The 23812-nt window shown below is 37.1% G+C and overlaps 1 protein-coding gene across 1 annotated transcript in view; it reads right to left on the reverse strand.

The window, feature by feature from the left end:
• Positions 1-221: 221 nt before the first annotated feature.
• The window catches only part of TYR (tyrosinase), a 117887-nt gene continuing 94296 nt past the window's right edge, over positions 222-23812 (reverse strand). Inside the window, exons 4-5 of the mRNA XM_019948807.2 lie at positions 13146-13327; positions 222-4139 (exon numbers count right to left, since the gene is read on the reverse strand). Coding sequence (XP_019804366.1) covers positions 3913-4139; positions 13146-13327 — 409 coding nt within the window. The 3' untranslated portion in view covers positions 222-3912. The remainder of the gene's footprint in view (positions 4140-13145; positions 13328-23812) is intronic.

Genomic DNA, 23812 nt, shown 5'->3' on the forward strand with positions numbered 1-23812 from the left:
ACAGTGAGAGGCCCGTGTACCGCAAAAAAAAAAAAAAAAAAAAAAAGAGTAGATGAAACCTGAATATTCAGTAACAGGGAATTGGTAAATTATGACATATCAACATACTTGAACAACAAACAATGAAATTTATAATCATGAAGAAGAACTGGATTCAAATCCCAGCTAAATTACCTAAACTACTGAGCAGACACGTAAACAGGGAAAGTGCGTCTCCTATTTAAGCCACAGTCTCCTCATTTGAAAGCGTGAATAATACTTATTCTCATATTGATAATATGAAGATGAAATGAATTAACATATATGATGTGTTAGCACAGTTCTTGGAACATCATAACCACTCACTGCATTTAACATCTTTGTTATTTATTTTTAAATAAGAAATTAGAAATCACCATAATAATGCATACAAGACTTGGTAGATTAACATGTAGTTACAAGAATAATTTCTTACACTGCTATTAAGAAAAGAACTCATAAAACAATTAGATAAACATGGGTTATATAGAGTTTTAATAAGGCTTTTATTTAAAAGAGCATACTTAAAATATTTCTATATGGTTTTAAATAGCTGAAGGATTTGAAAGCCCTTAAGGCCTCCAGTGGATGCCAAAGGCAATTTTATATTCATTATATTGTACAAACGGCAAATGCTTTTGAAAATAAGCAACACAAAGTTAAAAAACAAAAAAAACCTCTTTTTACTTGCATTTTAGCAGCTCTCAGAAGGAGTCTAATCAGAGGGCGAGTAGACCTTTGTTCTACTGACATGCCCCCCAAATAGCACAAGTTTACAATAGGTGACCCCAATGAGGTCTTTTTTTATGATGACAAAGAAAACTCTTCCTACAAATCAAAGCCCATATAAACAAGGAAAAGTCTATTTAAAAACATTCACAGTCAACGCCAGTTGTCAGCCTGCTAGAGACACTGGTTGAAATGACTTGTACCCATTGCATATTTATTTCTACGGATGGAGAATTATATATTTGACTTGTTGGAAAGGTTGGGTACTCAAAATACTCTTTTTTTAAAAAAAAGTAAAACACAGAAAGAGGAACAAAAAGAGTGGCAGCTGCTTATTTCTTTCTCTGTAACAAAATGTGACATATAATGTAGCAATGGAAAAAGAGCAGAGCTCAAATGAAGCAATTCATAAAATGCACATAGAAAACAATGCCACAGAATATACTGTTGATTAGAATTTAATGAAACTTCAAGTATCTTGAAATATGTCATGTCATTTGGGTACCTTATTGAGAAAACCACAGAATGAATGTGGTGGTGGTTTTATCAGAGATGTTGCTGCTACTCAAGTAGATAACTTGAGCCTCTAGAGAAACAAAATGATAGTCTATGTTGAAGCTCAGTGATAAAGGAGGGAATTGCCTTGTGATAAGGAAGAGAATGACTTTATACAGATCCCTGTCAGTAACAATGAAAATTCCCTGGGTAGACTTTTATTCTAGATGCTTTGTAAAAAGTGATTTAAATACCACCTGGTTGGGCTTCCCTGGTGACGCAGTGGTTGAGAGTCCGTCTGCCGATGCAGGGGACATGGGTTCGTGCCCCGGGCCGGGAAGATCCCCCATGCCGCGGGACGGCTGGGCCCGTGAGCCATGGCCGCTGAGCCTGCGCGTCCGGAGCCTGTGCTTCGCAACGGGAGAGGCCACAAAAGTGAGAGGCCCGCGTACCGCAAAAAACAAACAAAAAATACCACCTGGTCTGAAATTTTGCCTTCAGATCAAACCTAGCTACGTAATTATTTTGTGTTCTGAGGTCAGACTGAAGGCAACCACAATCGCTATTACTGCTTCTCCAGAATCTTCTTCAGACCTTATCCACATTTCTTTTCCTACTCCTTGCTTTCAGTTTTACTAGTTGCTATTCTCAACTAAATTGAATCCAATTTTCAAATGTCATTGTTAATTTATTTTAAATCTTGTATTTCTGGTTAGGTACCAAGTGGAGGATATAAGCCCTAGTATTTGCCCTCTAATCCCACAGACCTCCTCTGTGTCAATAAATATGCTGCTACCCACCCCTTGCCCGACTTTTCTCCTCTAGGCATCAGAAATTAGATAAGCCAGCAAATGTTGACTGACAACTAAAGAGAGTTAGAAAATGAAAATTGCTCTGTAACTGAATTTCTTAACTATTAGTAATCTCTGAGAGTGGATGGCATTACTTCATCAAGAATGGTAACTTTTTATTTGTTCTAGATGAAAATTATCCAAAATCATTTGACCAATGTTTATAATAAGATGACTTTTGCTTTCCTCTTAATTTCTAAATGTTTTCATAAACAGTCTGACTCCTACACTGCAGGCCTTATAGGAACTGTAAGATATTTTAATAAAAAAGTACCATACAGGTTGGTGGGTCTCCTTTTAAATATCATCCCAGAGATGTAGAGGTTTAGGTGTCAGGCCCAGGCAGGTTTCTGGGAGCTAGAATTGGACAAGTCTGTCTTAAAAGCACGGCCATCTTGAGAAAGTGAAAAGACAGTGTTTAGGGATGAGGCTGGAAATATAATTCAAGTAGTCAAACTGAGATACATCTTTGAAAATGCTGAGCAGATACATACAAACTAAACATAAGGGAACTAAAGAGACTGGGGATACCAGGACAGAGTGATTGAGTTTGGATGAGAGAGTGAGAGTTGGAATCTGGTGAAACATCCTGAAATACTGTGGCAGAATCACAGGAACTTTTCACAGAGCATGTTTGGCCTCGCTTCTGAATGGGGAGTTGTTGTGAGCCCTGAGCCAAGAATGACTATAGACTCAATACTTAAATTCTCTTTATAGAATTCAAGTCAAATTAGCCATCCAACCTCTACGTGAAGAATTCTAGAGTCAACCACTTATTATTTTCCAAGAATGTCCAGTTTGGTTTTGGAAAGCTCTGAATATTGGACAGTTTCTCCTTTTATTACGCCAAAATGGGTCCCCTATAAATTGCACCCACTGGTGCTAATCTTTTATGCTCTACATAGTGATAATACAAATGGAATGTCAATTGGACTATTTTTAGAAATTCAACTGGACCTAAAATTTCAAGTAACAAGATTATCTAGACTTTCTAATTTAAGGTCTTAATAGCCAGGAAAAATAGTGATAAGTTATTTTACTAGAACTGCAGACAGGCTGATATTCACATAATAGTTCTCTACCATGAAATGTTTTATAGCATTTTAAACATTCTCTAATAAAGTTCTTCTTAGAAGATAAAAAAAAAGCTCTATAATAAGATTATCATCTTCATCAACATAATTCATGAGCACATCTTAAGAGAGGTACTTAGCCAGATTCTTTTCAGGCGAAGGGCCCTTGATTTCAGTGGCCTTAAAATGTAGTCAGAACTATGGCAGGAAAGAGTTGAAGATTGTTTTCTACTTGAAGTCCATAACATATTTTGGAGCAGGAATGTAAAATATAAGGGAAACATGCTTTCTTAGGAAAATTAAAATGTATTTCTCAAGCTCAGAGGAGTCAATTAGTGTAAATTCGTTACTATTTTATTAAAATCAAAGAAAGGGGATAATAAAAGAAACATGTCGTTAAACAATCAGGAGGAAAATGATCACAATTGTTGTCATATTTTATAAGAGCACTTTCATTCAGATATGACTAGCAGACTAGCACCTCCATTACCAAATGGCATCTTTTCCTTGGAAATATGGGCTTGAGGAAAACTATTAAGGGAATGATCAAAATATAGCAAAGCAAGCACAGGTGGCTTCTACCTGAGTTGGACGAGGGGTATATTTTGTATTAAGATAACAATTCTAATAATGATCTTCATAGACACACGCCAAGGATTTCTTCTGGGACAACCCCTAGGGACTTTAACATCATTTAATTTAGAGTGAGGTCAGGTTTCTTGGCCCAACTCTATTGCTTAAGCCTTTTATAAATGGCTCTGATACAACAAGCTGTGGTAGTCCTCCTTGTCCATAAGGAGTGGCTGCTTTTCTTCAGGAAGCTGCTTTCTCTTTCGATGACACAACAGGCTAGTGAGTCCTCCCAGCACAGCAGTGAGGACAGACCCTACCATGGCTGCCCCAATGAGCCATGGCCAGATCTGACTTGCTTGTTGTAAGTAGGGTTTAATGTAATCTTGAAAACTATCTGGTCCTGAAATAGAAAGACATCCCAATGTTTTTACTATCATCATCACCATCATCATCATCATCATCATCATCCTTGCATAGTACTTTGGAGTCAGATGCTTGGGTTTGAATGCCAGCTCTGCTACTTACCAGCTATAAGATCTTGGGAAAGTTACACCTAATACTCCTAAGCTTCAGGTTCTTCATCAGGAAAATAGGAAAACAATACCACCTTGTTGGGATGTTTTAAACTTCATAGATATTATCTGATTTGTAAATTGTACAGTGCGTGCCCCCAAGTCAGCTACTGTTACTCTTTTAGTTATTTATTCTGTTACTTGACTCCATATTTCTAAATAATAGGCAAATATTACTACTTCTTAATTCGTCAAGTTTATCTCTGGAGTTCCTCAGGTATAAACAATGATTTGAGCTCTCTTACAGTTTCCCTTTTCTTTCCTCCATATTTTCAGCATAATAATACCATGATCTGGGGTCAAATCCACATCTCGGATTTCCATTATTTTTAATATTTAAATATTATTCACAATTGAACCAAATATTATTCTATGATTACCTTTCCTTTCTTACATTATTTTCCACTTGGGGTTAATAATTTATTATATCTATTTGCTTGATTTTAAAGTTCCCATCACTATTTACAAGACACTCTAAGATACTCTATATCCATTTTGTGATACAAAGGAAAGAAGAGAGTGCATCTTGGGCTTACCTAGTAGCAAATTATGGCTATGTGACTTAAGTCTTGAGCAAAAGTAATACATGTAACTTTGGGGCAGTTCCCTTAAAAAGAAAAGGTATGCCTTCTCCTTTTCCCTTTTCTCCTTTCAACTAATGCAGATAGTATGTTGGTGAGCCACCATAGGTCATGTGATCAACGGTAAACCCTAGGTCTTATAGAACTACAAGAAACAAGCAGCTCTGGTCCCTGAAATTATGGAGCTTGTGTTTGACAACATACCAAGACTGCCATTTGAGCAATAAATAAACTAACTTATTTAGGCCATGGATATTTGAGCCTATATCTACTCCCCATCCCTACCTTCCCCCTGTTGCTGATGTGGGAACTATAACATTTTTTTTATGACTTATTTTCTTGGCTACTGTTGATTAGTTCATAGTGAACCACTGACTCAAGTTGGGCCAGTCAGAATCATTACTCAGAATTCACTGTGCTGGAATTAAGAGTCAGATGACTCAGGAGCTGATAACCATCTTAGAGCTAGAGAGGGGGTAGGGAGCGGGGAAGAGAGAGAGGGGGAGAATGAATCTTTAGGGAGCTTAGTTTGCTGGTTCCTGCTGTTCCTCAGTCTCAGCTGCATCTTTGTCTTTCTTACATTTCAAATGTTCATTCCTTCCTTGGATTTTGTAAACCAATAAATTATCTTTTTATCTAATCTTGTTTCTATGGAGTTTCTGCCTTTTGCACTTCAAAAAGTCCTAATTATTTTTAAAGTTCGTTAGATTCCTACAACAATAAAAGATAAAGTACCTTAGGATATTCTGAAATTACTGTTATATGTAAGCTTCATATATCATAAAAATTAGATCAACAATATAAAAAGAAAATTAATATTTATTTAATATAATATCTTGGAAAGAATGGGTAGCAACATGAAGTGAAATGTAAAGTGGGAGTCTCATTGATCGCCATAAACTCAAGCACTGAAAACAGTTAAAGCAGGAGAATTTGTCAAAAATTAATTTTATATTAAATTCCAATCTTCATTCAAAGAAGATAACACTGGCGCTTCCCTGGCTTAAGTGAGGCTACAGGGCTCAAACCCCATTTCTCCTGTTACTTTCTCCTTTTTTGTCCTTGGTACTGTCCTTTTACCAGCTGTCACTAAGATACCTCTAAAATTCTTAGAATCCATTAAGCATAATTTGAAACAATTGAGCAGATTTAGGTTTCTCTTCATCAGGAGGGGACAATAAGTTGCAAAGAACTAACATTATAAAATAAATTATAATAAAAAGATTCATAACTTTGGATTAATATTAATTTAAATCTAAGAAATGAAAGCTAACAAAGCTAAAATAAAGAAATTAAAAATGTGAAAATTATTTTCATCAAACATAAAGGTTACCATTCTAACACATTTAAAAGTTAATTTGAAAATGAAATTACAAATGTTTAGTTTGCATTGCTATTAGTCACTTCAATATATAGTGCATTTTAAATGTCTCACAAAATGCAGATTACATAGAGGTTACATAATATGTATGATTTCTTTATTGCTTAAGGTTCAGCTCAAATTCTTTCACAATTTTAAAACACTATTTCTTTGTCTGTCCTTATGCTCTCCAGTTTCTCTTACTATTTCTCTACTTCAGTTCATTTCAAGTTGTCTTAAATTTTACTGTCACCAATGGACTGTCTTCTTTGAAACACTCTGTATTTCTCAATGTCTTCAACCTGAAATTTAGACTTGTCTTCCTCAGTTATTTGCTTTTGAGCCTCAATGGTGTATCTTTAAATTATTTCTTAATATCAAAAGTTTTCTATTTTTTTACCTACTTAAAATTCCATTTTTTTGGTTACCTATTCTCTTCAGAATAATCATAGAGTCTTCTATTTGTTTGGTGCTCTGTCATTTCCAAAGCGCATCCATATGCCCATTTATCCACACAACAAACACATGAGGTAGTTAGGAATCATTATCCTAATTTAACCAATTCAAAATCTGTAACTTAGAAAGTTTGCCTGTAATATTTAAACCCTGCAATGTATGTATAACCTTGGAATGATGTCCTTCACATAAAAAGTAATTTATAACTGTTATCGATTCTTCTTACTCCATAGTAATTCCATCAATATTTCAACTGAACCAGCTTCCAGTAAGAGTTTTTCTCTCTCACACCTGCTTTGAACACTGATTCTGCTCAGCTCTCTCTTCTGGATTCCAAGACTCTTTTCTTTTATTGCTCCTTTGTGACACTTGGCACAGTTGTTTACATGTTGTAATTATTTATATGTATGTCTTAATTTTCAGGCTTCATCATGAACCCTTGAGAGCAAGTAGTATGTCTTATTTATCTTTCATTCTTCTATTCATTCATTTATTCATTCATACAACAATGTTTACTGAGACACAATAAATGTCAGGTGGTGGTCCAGGAACTGCATGTGAAAGGCTGAGTAAGCAGAGCTCCTGGACTGAAGGAAATAATAACTGGAAGAGGAGACTGACAAGTAAACAAATTATTTTAAGAGCAATGCTGTTCCAATGCAAGTATATAAAAGATACAATGGGATAATGGGGAAAACACCTCCTATAACTGCCTGAGGAGTCAGAGGAGGCATCCCAGGAGACTTTCCCACTGAGTAGAAGAATAAATTAGGACTTGAGTGTAGGATGCTGATGGCAAGCCATCCTAGGCAGAAGGAACAGTATGCACCTGTGTATACACATAGGGAAGCACTAGTGAACAAGTCCTCATCAAACCCCATGTGCAGAATGAGACCCTCCAGTTACTGTGAACATGCCTCCTCCTCTCATTTTTAAAATCAAATGTCCAGGTCTTTTGGAATATATTGGAAGAAGGAAGCTCTTCACAAAGTAACACCAGACAAAAGGCAGGATTACATTTGCCAACAGCATCAAGGACTCAATCCTTCATTGCCAAAGGTTTTTGGTCTCACCTTTCAATCAGTCATGCATGCAACAAAATCACCTGCTACTCAATTTTGAAAAACATCACTAAATTCAATTATAAGAGAAAATGTTTGACTAAAGCAAGAAGACATCAGCTGCCTTTTACGGAAAATGATTAAGTAATTATAAACGTGAGTGCCTAAATGATGAATAATTAACTGCCTGAACTAAATTATATCAAGAAATTTTAGAGAATTTTTTAGTAAGCTTAAAGTTTAGCTTACTCTATTCTGGCATTGTGTCTCAGTAAACATTGCTGTATGAATGAATAAATGAATGACTAGAAGAATGAAAGATAAATTTTAAACTCCCTGAAAGTACAACAGAATAATTCATAAAATAGAAAATGAGCAATTGCTGTTGCTTATTTTAAAGCAAAACTTCTCTAAACTTAGTGGCATAAGCTCACAGCTATATGAAAAGGACTCTAAATAGATAAAACATTTGGAATCAATTTTATTTTTAAAAATTTAACTATAAATAAATAATAAATACCTTTAATCCCCTAATGTGACTCTTTGAGCCTTCTTTCCCTTTTCTCCTCCAGTGGTTTTTGTTGCCTTTTCAGTAAAAAGTACCCATTTGGGACACTAGGGAAGGGACAACGAGGTGGAACGTTTGTGTACAAGGCAAGTATAAAGAGAATCCTCTCTTCTGTGGAGTCATGGAGAGAGAATTCATTTGGGATTCTATATTTGCCACTTACGAGCTTTGTGACTTAGAATTTGTCACTTTATCTTTCTGTTCTCAATCTACTTACCTATAAAACAGAATAAAATCACTACTACGCAAGATTGTAAAGACTGGCAAAGATAACAATTGATATGCTGATGTCTCTCACATTAGTATCTGCAGGCAGAATCTTTTCTGAGGCTCAAGGCTATCCAACTGCCTCAGAGATATATTTATCCTGATGTGCCATTCACCCCATTTCACTGTGTAACAGATACCACCATGAGATTCACTCCATGTCTGGCCCTGCTCCTACTGCTTCTATCTCAATGAATTCAATCACCATTCATCATCTGCACAGGCCAGAAAGCTTAAGGGTAACTCTAATATATCCTTCTTTCTCACCTATTATATGTAATCATTTTCCAAGTTCCATACATTTTGTTTTCAAAATAATATCAATTTTTTTTGTCCTTTCTGCCTTGCCTCTTACCACCACTGCAATTCCAACTTCCTTCGCCTCTCCCCTGGATACTCGTAACAGCATGTTCACTGGCCTTCCCGAATGCGCTTTGCAACTGACACAAAACTTGCACCTTTTTGGATTTTATATGAATATAATCATCCGTATATATTCTATGATGTCTGGTTTCTTTGGCTCAACATTATGTCTTTAACATAGAGGACAGACTTGTGGTTGCCAAGGGGGAAGGGGGGGAGGTGGGGGAGGGATGGACTGGGAGTTTGGGATAAGCAGACGCAAACTATTATATATAGAATGGATAAACAACAAGGTCCTGCTGTATAGCACAGGGAACTCTATTCAATATCCTGTGATAAACCATAGTGGAAAAGAATATGAAAAAGAATGTATATATATGTATAACTGAATCACTTTGCTGTACAGCAGAAATTAACACAACATTGTAAATCAACTATTTTCAATAAAATAAAACTGAAAAAAAAAAACTTCCTACAAGCTGCAGCAACTGTAATCTTACAAAAACTCAAATTTGATCCTGATTTGTTTAAAATTCATGAATGGCTCTGTTATCCTAGCAATATGGCCAAAATTCATAATCAAGACCTCCTTTTCAACTAATTAATTCTTCCTGTTACTGATATTCTCTGAAATGTCACTTCATTGACCCCTAGAGATATGCACATCTCTAAACAAACAAGTCATTAGGTAAGTAGTGGTTTAAGGTCTTTCTCTTTCATTAGGATGTAAGCACTGTGAAGAAGGAGACTACATTGTTTACCACTGTATCCACAGTATCTACAAGAATGCCTTGAACAATGTAGTTACTAAACATATGTATGCAGAAAGAATAAATAAACCAATAAAATCACCTAGAAAATATCTAGTGCAAGAGAAGACTTGAAATACATTAAAAATATCTAAAAATGCAAATCAAAACTACAATGAGATATCACCTCACACCAGTTAGAATGGCCACCATAAAAAATCTACAAACAATAAATGCTGGAGTGGGTGTGGAGAAAAGGGAACCCTCTTGCACTGTTGGTGGGAATATAAATTGATACAGCCACTATGGAGAAGAGTATGGAGGTTCCTTAAAAAACTAAAAATAGAACTAACATATGACCTAGCAATCCCACTACTGGGCATATACCCTGAGAAAACCATAATTCAAAAAGAGTCATGTACCACAATGTTCATTGCAGCACTATTTACAATAGCCAGGACATGGAAGCAACCTAAGTGTCCATTGACAGATGAATGGATAGAGAAGATGTGGCACATATATACAATGGATTATTACTCAGCCATCAAAAGAAACAAAGTTGAGTTATTTGTAGTGAGGTGGATGGACCTAAAGACTGTCATACAGAGTGAAGTAAGTCAGAAAGAGAAAAACAAATACTGTATGCTAACACATATATATGGAATCTTAAGAAATAAAAAAGGTTCTGAAGAATCTAGGGGCAGGACAGGAATAAAGATGCAGATGTAGAGAATGGACTTGAGGACACGGGGAGGGGGAAGGGTAGGCTGGGATGAAGTGAGAGAGTGGCATGGACTTATATATACTACCAAATGTAAACTAGATAGCTGGTGGGAAGCAGCCGCATAGCACAGGGAGATCAGCTCTGTGTTTTGTGACCACTCAGAGGGGTGGGGTAGGGAGGGTGGGAGGGAGACGCAAGAGGGAAGAGATATGGGGATATATGTATATATATGGCTGATTCACTTTGTTATAAAGCAGAAACTAACACACCATTGTAAAGCAATTATACTCCAATAAAGATGTTAAATTTTCTTTTTTAATCTAGAAATGACCTGAGTATTAAGAAGTGTGACATTTTTCTAGCAAGCTTTACTTATATGTATTGGTTAAGAGACACCATCCCTCATGATAAATATCACTTGCATTCAAGTGAATTCATTGGTTTAGCCCCATACCAGATACCATTTGGAGAAGACTGGAGAAGCTTGCAAGGTATCAGTTCTGATTTTGTAGGGCTCACAGCCAAGGTAGCGGGGGGAAAGATTCATATGTAGAAAAATTACCATGTAACTCTATTAAAGGAATGATTAAACATGACTCTGTGTATGTATACAATGATTTTGTATCTGAGAGTGTGACAAATGGTTATGGATCAGAATTTAGCCAGAGAGAATAGTGTAATAAAAGCAAGAGCCCGTGAAAGAGTCTGTTATGTTCTGAAAATGGAAATTAGAAAATCCTGGTGGTGACTCTATGAAAAACCATTACCAATATTCTCCTTTCTTTATGTACTGTGGGTGTTTTTAGAAGGAGGGAAAAACACTTCACTTGAGACTGCCCCTCTTTTTGACTCACTGGGAGCCCCTTCCCTTACCATACCTCCACCCTCTGCAAAATCCTCTGTGCTTAGTGATCTCCAGGTTTTCAAAGAACTCATCTCCTCTACCAGCCATTTTAGTATTCCTTCCACTGGCTATGGTCTTCAGATAAAGCAAAACAGGTATCGAACCCAAATCTGTCCAACTAATGGTTCCCCCAAGGGCAGGAAAAGGTTGATAAAATACAGTTTCTCCTGTTGGCCTTAAAATGTGGTTCTGCTATGCCACATACTAGCTAGATGGCCCAGGACAAGTTATTTATATTCTTTAAGCCTCTGTTTTCTCAGCTATGATCAGGAAAAAGAAATAATAGTGCTTACCTCACAGGGTAATTATGAAAATTAAAGGAAATAATGCACACAGCATACCCAGAAGAGTTCCAGGCACATGAAAAGATCCATAATATATTAGCTATTATGAAATAACTCAATTTGTCTCCTCAGTGTAATTTTTCATTGCTCATACTACTCAAATAGGAGAATTTAGCATCTCAGAAATACAGAGTACACTTTACACCTCTATTTTTGTTATTCTATTAGTTTAGAATATTCCCTACCCTTTTCTACCTGCTACCTGCCTGCTCATCCTTCAAGGCCTTGTCTTGTCTTTTTAGGTTGAACTACTCTGAAGTCATTGCTTTCTCCTCTGTGCTCTTATAAGATTCGGTTTATGACTCCTTTATTGCACTTAACCCAGCCTGATGTTTCACACTTTTTTGCACAACTGTCTGACTTCCATACTGAATTTAATTTAACGCTCCTTGAGGTCTGGAGGTATGTCATTCATTTATGTGTCACTAAAGTTTAACAGGAGGTAGGAAATTGGTAAATGTCATTCATTTGTTCATTTTATTTTACTAATCTGTTTATGTTTCCATGAATTATCAATGAATATAATGAAACATCAGTGCTGGTCGAATACCTCGTATCCACAAACTCTGTGTTGTTTAACCGTTTTTTTAGCTGTTGACCATCTTGTGTTGCAGTGGAGAGGACCCTGTAGTGTTGTAATCTGGCTCTTCCACATACTGGTGTTTGCTATTGGGAAAGTCACTTAAATTATCTTAGCATCAGTGTCCTTACCTCATTCTAGGGAAAATAATACTTCCCCTAATATATGGTTGATTAATAATGCATGCATGGTATGTAGCAGGCTCACAGGTAGGGGGAGACATTACTACCTGTTCCGTATTTATCAAAAAGATACTGACATACTACTACTAAAGAAGATTATTTAAAGCCTAGATCTAATTACAATCCTAGACTTAATCATAGTCAGAGCAATTATTATTATAATAGCTATTATCATTATTATTATTAACTGTGTTTAACTTCAAAATGTTCACAAATTTTCTTGGTAAGCCTAGCAGGAAGTTCCCAAAGATGATTTCAAAACTGCTAGATGTTTAACTTGTGCTGACTGCCCTAGACTCTTAATTATCAAATATCTCTTTGAGGTATTCTATTCCTAATATTTAAGGTTAAGAAACTGAGATTCAAGGAACTGAAGTCAAATTTCCCAAGGTCACACAAAAGTCAGTTTATAGTGTCACGTCTCACACCCATTTTTTTCTGATTTTAATTTTAGTGCTCTTCCCATGGTTGCCATATGCAAAATGCTCTATATTAAGCAGAAAGGACAGAAATTTAAAGATTCTTGCAACTTGGTCCATGGAATAATATATCAGTGATGAGTTAAGGATCGTAATGCATTTTCCCAATTTAAATAATTTGGGGATAACGTTGTAAAAACATAAGGTTTTGCACTCTCTCAAAAGACATTGGTCACACCAGACTCAGCAATTCACATGAAAGAAACTGAGCCTTACCTGAATCTTGTAGGTAGCTATAGTCATAACCCAGATCTCTGGATGAAATAAAGAAATCACCATTTCTGTAGAGAGGTATAAAAGGAACCATGTAGGATTCCCGGTTATGCCCAATGGGTGCATTGGCTTCTGGATAAACTTCTTGAAGAGGATGGTGCCTTCGAAGCCACTGTTCAAAAATACTGCAGAGGAAAGGATGATTCAATGTCAGAAACATATTGTTAGTAAAAGAAATATTTGGAATTCTTAAAGTAAAATAACAAGGCATATCTTAAAACCTAAAGCTGTGGAAAGATGCCAATATAGTTTTCACACTTTGAAAGTATTTTGTAAGTCACCAGTTCATGCTGTCAGGCCCTGATGAAACTCATTCATTTGAGAGAAATATTAGAGGATAATTTTGAAAGAGAAATTTCTTAGAAGATAAATGAAACTTACATGACAAGTTTAGACCCTTCAGAATGCTGCAGAGCAAGTGTAATTATTGGTTGAGTGACAATTGAGACATAGTTGTAAATTAAATATGTCTCTTATCTCAAAGAAAGTTCACCTAAAGAAAGAACTTGCAAAACTAAATTGGAATCAGTACTAGAATTTGGCTATTTTTTGGTCATGGTAGGGGACTTCCAATTATTTCAACCTCCTTGTTATGTTTGGTGCAGTGTATGCTTAATGAATCTTGGTGGGAGAGAGAGCTCACCTTCCATGATAGAGGCTAAAAATACTTACTTGGAAACTTGTGGTTTCCAAACTTCCCTGGAAGCTAGAGTACGACCACATGATCAATACTCAGCCAATCAGACATACCCATCCAAGACTTTGAAACAGGAGACACTGACACAAAGAAGCAAGGACAATGGAAAACCAACATCCTGTTTTTAAGGGCAGCGAGGCCAGAGGTATTAGTAAAGGTGTCCAGGGGTACCCTGTGTTCTAGAGCAGCGGTCCCCAAACTTTTTGGTACCGGGGATCGGTTTCGTGAAAGACAATTTTTCCATGGATGGGATGGGTGCGGGGGAGAGGGCGGGGGGGATGGGTGGTTCAAGCAGTAATGTGAGCCATGGGGAGCAATGCGGAGCCCCAGATGAAGTTTCGCTCGCTTGTCCGCCTCTCACCTCCTGCTGTGTGGCCCAGTTCCAACCGGGGGTTGGGGACCCCTGTTCTAGAGCATGGTTTTGGCAGATGATTGACTGCTGCCCTCCTCCCCTGTTCCCATCTGTTTCTCAACCTGCTTCTCCATGATCTCCTCACCTATCCGATACCCTTTCAGCAAATTTGTTTCCTGTTGAATCAGCCAGAGCGAGTTTCTGCTGCATGCAATTAAAAACTCTAACTGGAACAAAAGCTAAAAAACTATGGGATCAAAAAAGTCTAGTAAGAATGGAAGCAAAACTAAGCTACAGCAGAATTTATAGTGGATCATTAACGGTGCGATAAAGAGAATGGCTTTGTGTCATCAGACCATATAACATAGAGGGAAGAATACTATATTTGGAGTCAGAGAACTCCCCTTGAGTCCTAGATCTGTGGTTTAAGAGCTGTATCAGTTGCATAAGCTCATAAGCAAATCACTGAACCACTTGAAGACTTAGCCTTCTCATCCTTAAAATGAAAGTAATAATATCTGTCCTATCTGTTTCCAAATTATCCAATGTGATAATTTTTATGAAAGTGCTAGATATATAAGCTACTGTTGTTTAGCTCTAGAATTGAAGCTCAGAGATAAAAGGTTAGTGCATGGTCGAGACGATGGGTCTAAAAAAGAAAGTGATAGTACTTTAAGCAAGCAAATAATTTTTTTGAGAAAACACTTTGAAGTACAATAAAGAAGAGAACAAGGAAGCCAGATGGCAGCAGTGGTGATCACTTTTTCTGTGATGAAAAGCAATTCTATTTGCTTAGAGAATCTGGACTTCAAATACTAGTTGTGGTCAAAGATGTTTTTAATTGTGAATAAACTGAGAGATCAGCAGGCTGCTGATAAACACTGCAAATCTGGTCCCTGAATAGCAAATGGTCCCTAAATAGCTCAATTATTAAATATGTTTACTGAGTACTTACTATATGTTAAGTTTTGGAGAAACTTGAACCTGTGCAAAAACCTGAATTCTGTGGGTTGTGACAAAGGAAACTTGTAAAAGGTCTTAACCTGTTTAATTTTCCTTTTATTCATCTGCAAAATGGGAGTAGTATTTATGTCTTGAAGGTATTGTAAGGATTAATTAAGCTGTCCTTTGACAGATGAATAAAGAAGATATTGTATGTATATACAGTAGAATATAATTTAGCCATAAAAAGAACAAAATAATGTCATTTGCAGCAAATGGATGGACCTAGATATTATCATATTAAGTGAAGTAAGTCAGACAACAAATAAAATATGATATCACTTACATGTGGAATCTAAAATACAACACAAATGAACTTATTTATAAAACAGAAATAGACTCAGAGACATAGAAAAAAACTTGTGGTTACCAAAGGGAAAGGGAGGGGAGGGATAAAATTGGAATTTGGGATTAACAGATATACACTACTATATATAAAAGAGAGAAACAACAAGGACCTACTGTATAGCACAGGGGACTATATTCAATGTCTTGTAATAACCTATAATAGAAAAAAATCTGAAAAAGAATATGTATATATGTATGTATATACGTATATATGTATAAATGAATTGTTTTACACTGGAAACATTGTAAGTAAAAAAATTAAAAATTGATTAATTAAAATAGCATAAGTAAGATATATGGTTAAGTGTTGGACAGGTGGTAAACAGAAGCCATCCTCATCCCCATAGCATTTCTTCCTTTTCTTCCTTCTACTCACGATTCAAGTTATACTGGAAGAATTCTACAAATGGTGAGAGACACAAGACATGCATAGAAATGCCAAAGCCATGTATATTTGAGCTGGTTCTTTAAAAATGGTTATTCTTCTTTAAGCAGAAATGGGGAAACAGAGGATTCAAGAAGATTGTTTTTTTGTGTGTGTACCTCCATTTCCTCAACTGAAGAAATTAGGAACTGGCTTAAGTCTATTCAAGTCCTATAATTTTATGAATTATTCTTTTTATTTTAACATCTACAGTTTTCTTCTTTTCATGAAAACATTACTTGTTCATTATATACAATTCAGAAAATATGAACAAGCAAAAAGGAGAAAAGAAAAAAATCATATGTACTTGCTCCATATTTTTGTTGCAGTTTTTAAAATATACAAGTATAACATTAAATACATATTTTAATAAAAGAGAATTTTATTATAGACAACATTTTATAAGACATCTTATTTGTACTAAACAATGTTTAAATGATATTTAAACAATGTTCACCAGTTTTCAAGTGGTAAACCTTTTTTTTTTTTTTTTTTTTTTTGCGGTACGCGGGCCTCTCACTGTTGTGGCCTCTCCCGTTACGGAGCATAGGCTCCGGACGCGTTGGCTCAGAGGCCAAGGCTCACGGGCGCAGCCGCCCCGCGGCAAGTGGGATCCTCCAGGACCGGGGCACGAACCTGTGCGTGTCCCCTGCATCGGCAGGCAGACTTCCAACCACTGTGCCACCAGGGAAGCCCAAACCTATTTTTTAATGAGAAGGAGACCCTCTGATAATTAATCTCTTCCCCATCCCTATTAAACTTTGACTGACTTAGAAACAGCCCAATATACAATGAGCTACTAGATAAGAGCTTGATGCAAACACTGTCCATTTTATTAATTGAGAAAAATTACCCCTATAGTTCAATTTATCAATAATCTTATTTCTGCCAAGAAGTAAAAATTCTTTACCTAGGTAGGACAAGGACATCAATTCTCAGCACAAAAAGATGTAATGGATGAAACCATTAATGTGCTTACTCACCTTACCAACCTTTTAAAATGAAGGTATTAATCTTGCTTAAATTCTTCATCAGTGGGTCTGATCTTCAGTTAATTTCATCGAACCATGTCTAGAATGGCTCACATCAGAATACTAATGTTTAACTTGGATAATCACACTGACATTTTGGGAAGAAAGTTATCTTCTTACCAAAGATTCATTTAAACTGTATTTAGATGGTTTTCCAGAAGTCTGAGCAACAATGAAATGCACAACAGAGGATTTAGAAAAAAGTTAAGATGATCACAGATGGAAACAAGAAGGGATGTGTTTTATGTATGAAAGTAACATGGACGTCTGGTCACACCCATCCTTACAACAAGACAAAGCTGGACAAGTAGAAAATCAACTTTTCTTGGACCCATGAGAGAACTGGGCAAACTGCTTCCCCCAAAACTGTAGAGATAAATGCAACCAGAGGAACTCAACTGAAACTTGCTAACCAAGAGGAGAAGCAGCTGGATCCGTAAACTTAAACACTTTGATGAATGGCTGGAGGTTGAGTACAGACAACTTGTGATGTGAGAAACTGCTGGGAGCCATAGTCTTAGGGGGATATTCCCACACATTTGGGGTTTTTACCTCCAAGAACCCTGCCAGATTTTCACAATGAAGACCTGAAAAAGATCCTCTCCTGGCTCTGTAGGGGGAGGGAGAGTGACCACTGTGAAATATGCCCAGAGTCTTCTCCACACCAAAGCCCTTTAATCCAGAGGCAATAACTACCAGAGACTTATCCCGGTAGGAGGAAGGGAATTCCTCTCAGTCCAGTCCCTTTCAGCCTTCCTGTCTCACCGAAGGGGAAATAAAACATAGGCCATGGGTCAGGGCTTCAAGGAAATAGATTGGGAATGCTACAACTGGAAAAAGGAGTAGAGGACAGAGGGGGAAAAGAAACCAAAAAGCTATACCATTGGAGAAACACTTATGAAGGTCACAGCCCCAAGACACCGGCCAACTAAAAGACTGAAATTTAATCAGAATATTGCAGAACACTTTCTTCCCCTATACTTTACCATGATACCAACAGAGCTCTAGTATAATTAGGTAGACACACTGAGTACATAAAACAGCAAGACACAACTCCCTACTCCTTTTGTGTGGGCTGTGCATAGTAACTTTCCTCCAAAGAGCACAATATGGATGGGTGGTAGAATCATTTAGAAGTTTGAGAAACCTGAGAAATATGACAACTGCCAAGTGATCAAGGTTAACGTCAGCAATGGTAAGCCATGTTGATAGCATGTTCCCTTGATACTATGTGAAGAGAATAGTGCTTTACCTCTCTCGTCTTCCTCCCCAAAACATGTAATTTCAGTCTGCAAGAGAAAAACATCAGACGAATTCGAATAGAGGGGCATTCTATTAAATATCTGAGCAGTACTCCTCAAAACTGTCAAGGTCATCAAAAACAAGGAAAGTTTGAAAAATTACCGCAGCCAAGAAGGAGCCTAAGGAGACGTGATAGCTAAATGTAATATGACATCCTGGATGGGATCTTGAAACACAAAAAGATATTAGATAGCAACGAAGTAATCTTAAAGTATAGATTGTGGTTAATAATAATGTATCAATATTGTTTCATTAATTGTGACAAACTTTCCATACTGAAGTAACTTGTTAAGAATAGGGGAAACTGGATGTGGGGTATATGTAAACTCTGCAACATTTATGTAAATAAAAATTATTCTTAAAGTTTCTTTTTAAAAACAGAACAACTAACAAAGAAGCCTAATGTAGTTGGATATTAGGGAACTGAGTTGATTTAGTACATCCACTGCTACAGTAAAAAATGCACAAATACTACAGAATTCTTTTTCATTCATTTATTCAACCATTTCATCAATAGTTAAATATACATATTATGAGCACCTATAATAAACTGGTTCTCTGCCAGGTATTGATGTATTTCTCTGTGCTTGTGGTACTTAGATCTATTGATGGAGATAGATACTAACCAGTAATTTCAGAAATGCATCTGTAATTACAGACTGGCAAATACTATAGAATGAAGCAACATGGTAATACAATTTAGTGAGGAGGCCTCATTGATTCTGCAGCCTTTGATGGTGTTGAAGGAGTATTTAGAGAAGTGGTATAAGAGTGTTTCTGAAAAAATAATAGAATTTGCAAGGGCCTTTGATGGGAGGTCAGATTCTCTCATCTGTCTCACTACTCCCATAGCTTCACTTATTATCTACAGGCTGATGGCTTCTCAACTTACAGTGACAGAGTAAATCTTGCTCTGAAATCTCGGTCCAAATACCCAGCTGCCTGGGTGGCATCCCCATTGAAATGCCTCAAAAGAATCTTCAAGCACAGCACACAGTATCTTCAAAAAATCACGATAGTAACATCCCTTCCTCAGGCTACACTTCTCCACTGATCTATGTCTTTGGAATAAAAATATCTGTCCAGCCAGAAAATGTAAACAAATGACTGATGTATCTATGGAGAGAACAGTTTGAGATGAAGATAGAGAGGAAATGGGGGCCAAATCAAGAAGGGCAGTTGAGAACATGTGAGAAATATTTTTAATTTTTCCTAAGAGTAATAGGAAGTCACTGTTTATATCTGTTTATATCTGTGATCACAAGAGATAACATGAACAGATAACTTTTTTAAAGTTATTAAAGGGACTGAAGGACAGTCAGAATTGATGTGCAGGGAACAAGGGATGAAGAAATCAGCGAGAAAATTATATCCAGGTAAAAAGATGATGTGTGGCTATCCAAGTAGTACAGCTCAGCAGTGAGATGTCACAGAAGACTCCACATTTTCTGGTTAAAGTGGAATAATAATAATAATAACAGAAAAAAGGAAACAGTGAACAAGTTGGTAAGGCGCTTAAGGTAGATGAGAACCCAGATCTTCTGGCTGATGTACCTGGGCTTCTTCCTCTGACACCGCAGTTGTCCCTGCCTGTGATTCTGTTTTCTCCTTCCTTATTCTCCCTGAGTGGGTCCTGAATACTGCTGTTACTCTCTGACTAAGCCTTGTATCTGAGGGCGGGTTTGTCAACAGGGCTGGAAAGGTACAGAAAAACAAACGCTAGAATATCAATTAAACACTCCACTTACTTCAGAAATTATCTCACATCATCCTGTTTTCTTTCCCTGTGGGAGGAACAAACCCAAACTGAGGCAGAGACATTGTTCACAAGTACATTGGAGAATATCAGTGCTACCAACTAGTAGCAACTAGCTAAGAAACCACATCTTCTTTATTTTCCTTTTCTCTGTGCATAGCACATAGTTGCAATATTTACATGATAATTGGTGCTCCTCTTTTGAGTTAATAATCTAACCCAGGAGAATGTGTTCATAATAAAGCAATTTCTGTAACGCAACCTCTTGATATATCTTGCTTATTGATTTAAGCCTCAGCAAATCAAGGAGGTAACTATTTTATTGATCCCATTTTACAGAAGAGAATATTGAGTCAAAGAACTGAAAGTTTGCCAATGCTCACTCAACTAGAATGCAGTAGAAAATCTGGCATTTCATGTCAGATTTCTGTGAGTTTTACCATTATACCCAGCTTGCAGAGCTAGGGCCAGAGCCCAGGTGTTCTATTCCAAGTTAAAGACTCTTCCACTTATAAGCAAAACATTAGCAATTAGTACTTAAAGCAAAAAGATGGACAGAGCATTAATGTTCTTCTCCAAGCATTTTAGAGCCATGCACATAAGTGGGAACTAGGCATACTTTGTCATTTTACTTTACCTGAGAAATGAACATTTGATTATAAAATCTCTCAAGTGCAGAGAAGAGATAAATGCAGAGTTGTGAAATATTAACATCGCTAGTCTAAAGACTTGTGATATTTCTTTGTGGAACTGAAACCTTTTTACTTCCCTCCAGAGGCCATGAGGACCCATAGACCAGCACAAGCTTAGTAGGTAACAAGGGGCGACAGAGAAGGGGACCAAAGAGAATGGCCTCTACATGGGATTCTGGGTCTAGGCCTTGACTTACGCATGAGGACCAGTTTAGAATTCCTCCTGAGGGAGGCCAGTGAGCACCCATGAAGTGACTCTGAAAGTGCTGAGTCTTATCTAGGCAGCTGACATTCACAGCAGGCGCCTGGGAGAGAGGAGCTGAGGGAAGAGGTACAGTACGTGCTGTGAACATAGGACAGCCCTGCAGGATATGCAGACAAAAGGGCAAAATCCACCTTCAACCTGTTCTAAGCAAAGGTTTAATAACGAGTCTTAATTTTCGCCCTAGGGTTTGAGGGCACAGAAAGAAGCCAGAAACATAAAACTTCATCTTGAGAAACTTGGATACATTTCTGGTATTGGTTTGTGAGGGGTGAGAGGGTAATCCGTGTGAGCCTCAGTTTATTCATCTGCAAAATGTGGATAATAACAAACTTCAAAGTGCCATGAGATAGAACTGAGATTACGTGTACAATACACCCAGGACAGCGCCAACACACAGTAAGCACCTAACAGTGGTTAACTGTTGCTGTTATTCTGTTATTCATCAGAAACCATCATTTCTGCAGTTTAATACGAGGAGCCCACTTTAATTCCCTTAGAGCAGAGGTTTTAGCTTTCTGCTCCTTGGGAATTTTGGTGTACCACAAGCAGGATGTAGTTGCCTTAACAAACAAATATGTCAGTGAACTTTATTTCTCATTTTAAAAGAAATTATATAAACAGAGAGTGAATAAATTGTAGAGGTTAGCTTCATAGATTCTGAAGCTACATTGCTTGGATTCAAATTTTGGTTGTAATACTCAGTAGCTGTGCAAACTTGGGCAAACTACTTAACCTTTTCGTGCTTCAGTTTCCTTATCAGTAAAATGGCAATTATAATCTGGGTTGAATTATGTCCCCCCGCAAAAGTTCATATGTTGAAGTTCTCAGAAATTGATTTTGTATTTGGAGATAGGGTCTTTAAAGAGTTAATTAAGCTAAAATGAGATCCTTGGGGTGGGTTCTAATCCAATATGACTGGTGTCCTTATAAGAAGAAGAAATTCGGACACAGGCAGGTACAGAGGGAAGACCCTGTAAAGATACAGGGAGAAGAGGGTCATGAAGAAATCATGGAGAGAGGCCTAAAAAGGCACCAACTCTGCCCACACCCACCTTAATCTTGAATTTCTAGCCTTCAGGATTGCAAGAAAATTTCTGTTGTTTAAGCCACCTAGTCTCTGGTACTATGTCATGGTAGCCCTAGAAGACTAATACATAATAGTACTTATCTGAAAGGATTCTTGTAAGTACTAAGTGAATTAATATATGTAAAACCATTTAGTATAATATATAGAATAAAATACTGTTATTAATATTGATACTAAAATGATACTTCCTTTGTTTTTGAGTTTTTCTTCCTTAGGATTTCCTTAAACTTTTATTCTCTACTACATTTTTTTCGCTTCTTCAAGGCTTAGGTCAAATGCTACCTCCATGAAAACATCAATCAGATTTACTGTTTCCCTCCTTTGATCATTACATTTGTCATGCTGTATTGTAATTATTTGATTATGTGTCATTCTCCAACAGTATATGGGTTTAGCCACATGTAGCCACATATATTCTTCCTTCCAGCCCTTCTGAACCACTTGCAAGACCCCCAAAGCATACCTCTGTTTCTTCATGCTTCCTAGAATATTCCTGTTCTTTCCCTTCTATCACTTTGCCCATACTTCTGTTATTCATTTTTTCAAAACGTAGGTTCAAGTGTCACTAAAGGTGAAGGGCCTTACCTGATACCACCTGTGATGGTTAATTTTAATGTGTCGACTTGACTAGGTCATTGTACCCAGCCATTTGATCAAACATTATTCTAGATGTTTCCATGAAGGTATTTTTTAGATGATATTAACATTTAAATTGGTAGATTTTGAGTAAGGTAGATTATTCTCCATAATGTGGGTAGGCCTCATTCAATCCATTGAAGGCCTCAATAGGAAAAAACTGACCTGCCCAAGTAAGAAGGAATTTTGCCAGCAGATTGCCTTTGGAGTTTAACTGCAACTCTTACCTGGGTTTCCAGCCTGCTTGTCTACCTACCCTGTAGATCTTTGACTTGCCAAGTTTCCACAAATGTTTGAACCTCTCTCTGTCTCTTTCTCTGTTTCTCTCTGTGTCTTTCTTTCTCCGTCTGTTTGTTTTTCTTTCTCTCCCCTAATCTGTACACACACACACACACACACACACACACACACACACACACATCCTGTTGGTTCAGTTTTCCTGGAGAACGCTGAGTGATACACCGCCCATCCCCTACCGAGTCAGACGTTATCTCCTCTCTCCCTCTTTCTCGGTTCTACCAAGACGCAAGTCATTAATGTCACTGCTTCTCCCATGGCACTCACACTATACTGGGCTGTGTGACTGACCAGACTGCAACTCTCTTGAGGACTGGGACAAGTCTTCATATGATTTTGTATTTCCAGCTCCTGGCAAAATGCTTATTATTAATATATGCCAGACACTGTGCTAACTGGTGTGGGTCAGAGAGTAACACCACCTATAGATATATCCAACTCAAAATCATCAGCATCTCTTGGATTTCTCCTTCTCTCAGTTCTAATAGCTAACCGCTAAGTAAATGATTCTTTAATATTTAATTCACATTCTCTTTGAGAATTTGATAAAAATGTGGGCTCTCTCCCAAGAAGACTACACAATTCTCATAAATTTTACATATTTTTGAACTACCCGAATCTAGCCCTCTAGTTAGTGAATAGGCACTGTGATGGACATTTGGTTTGCAGTGATCAATAAGACAACATCATTGTTCTCAATAGGTTCCCCATATACTGTTGG

The sequence above is a fragment of the Tursiops truncatus genome, chromosome 8 (assembly GCF_011762595.2).
Source record: "Tursiops truncatus isolate mTurTru1 chromosome 8, mTurTru1.mat.Y, whole genome shotgun sequence".
NCBI classification, from domain to species: Eukaryota; Metazoa; Chordata; class Mammalia; order Artiodactyla; family Delphinidae; genus Tursiops; species Tursiops truncatus.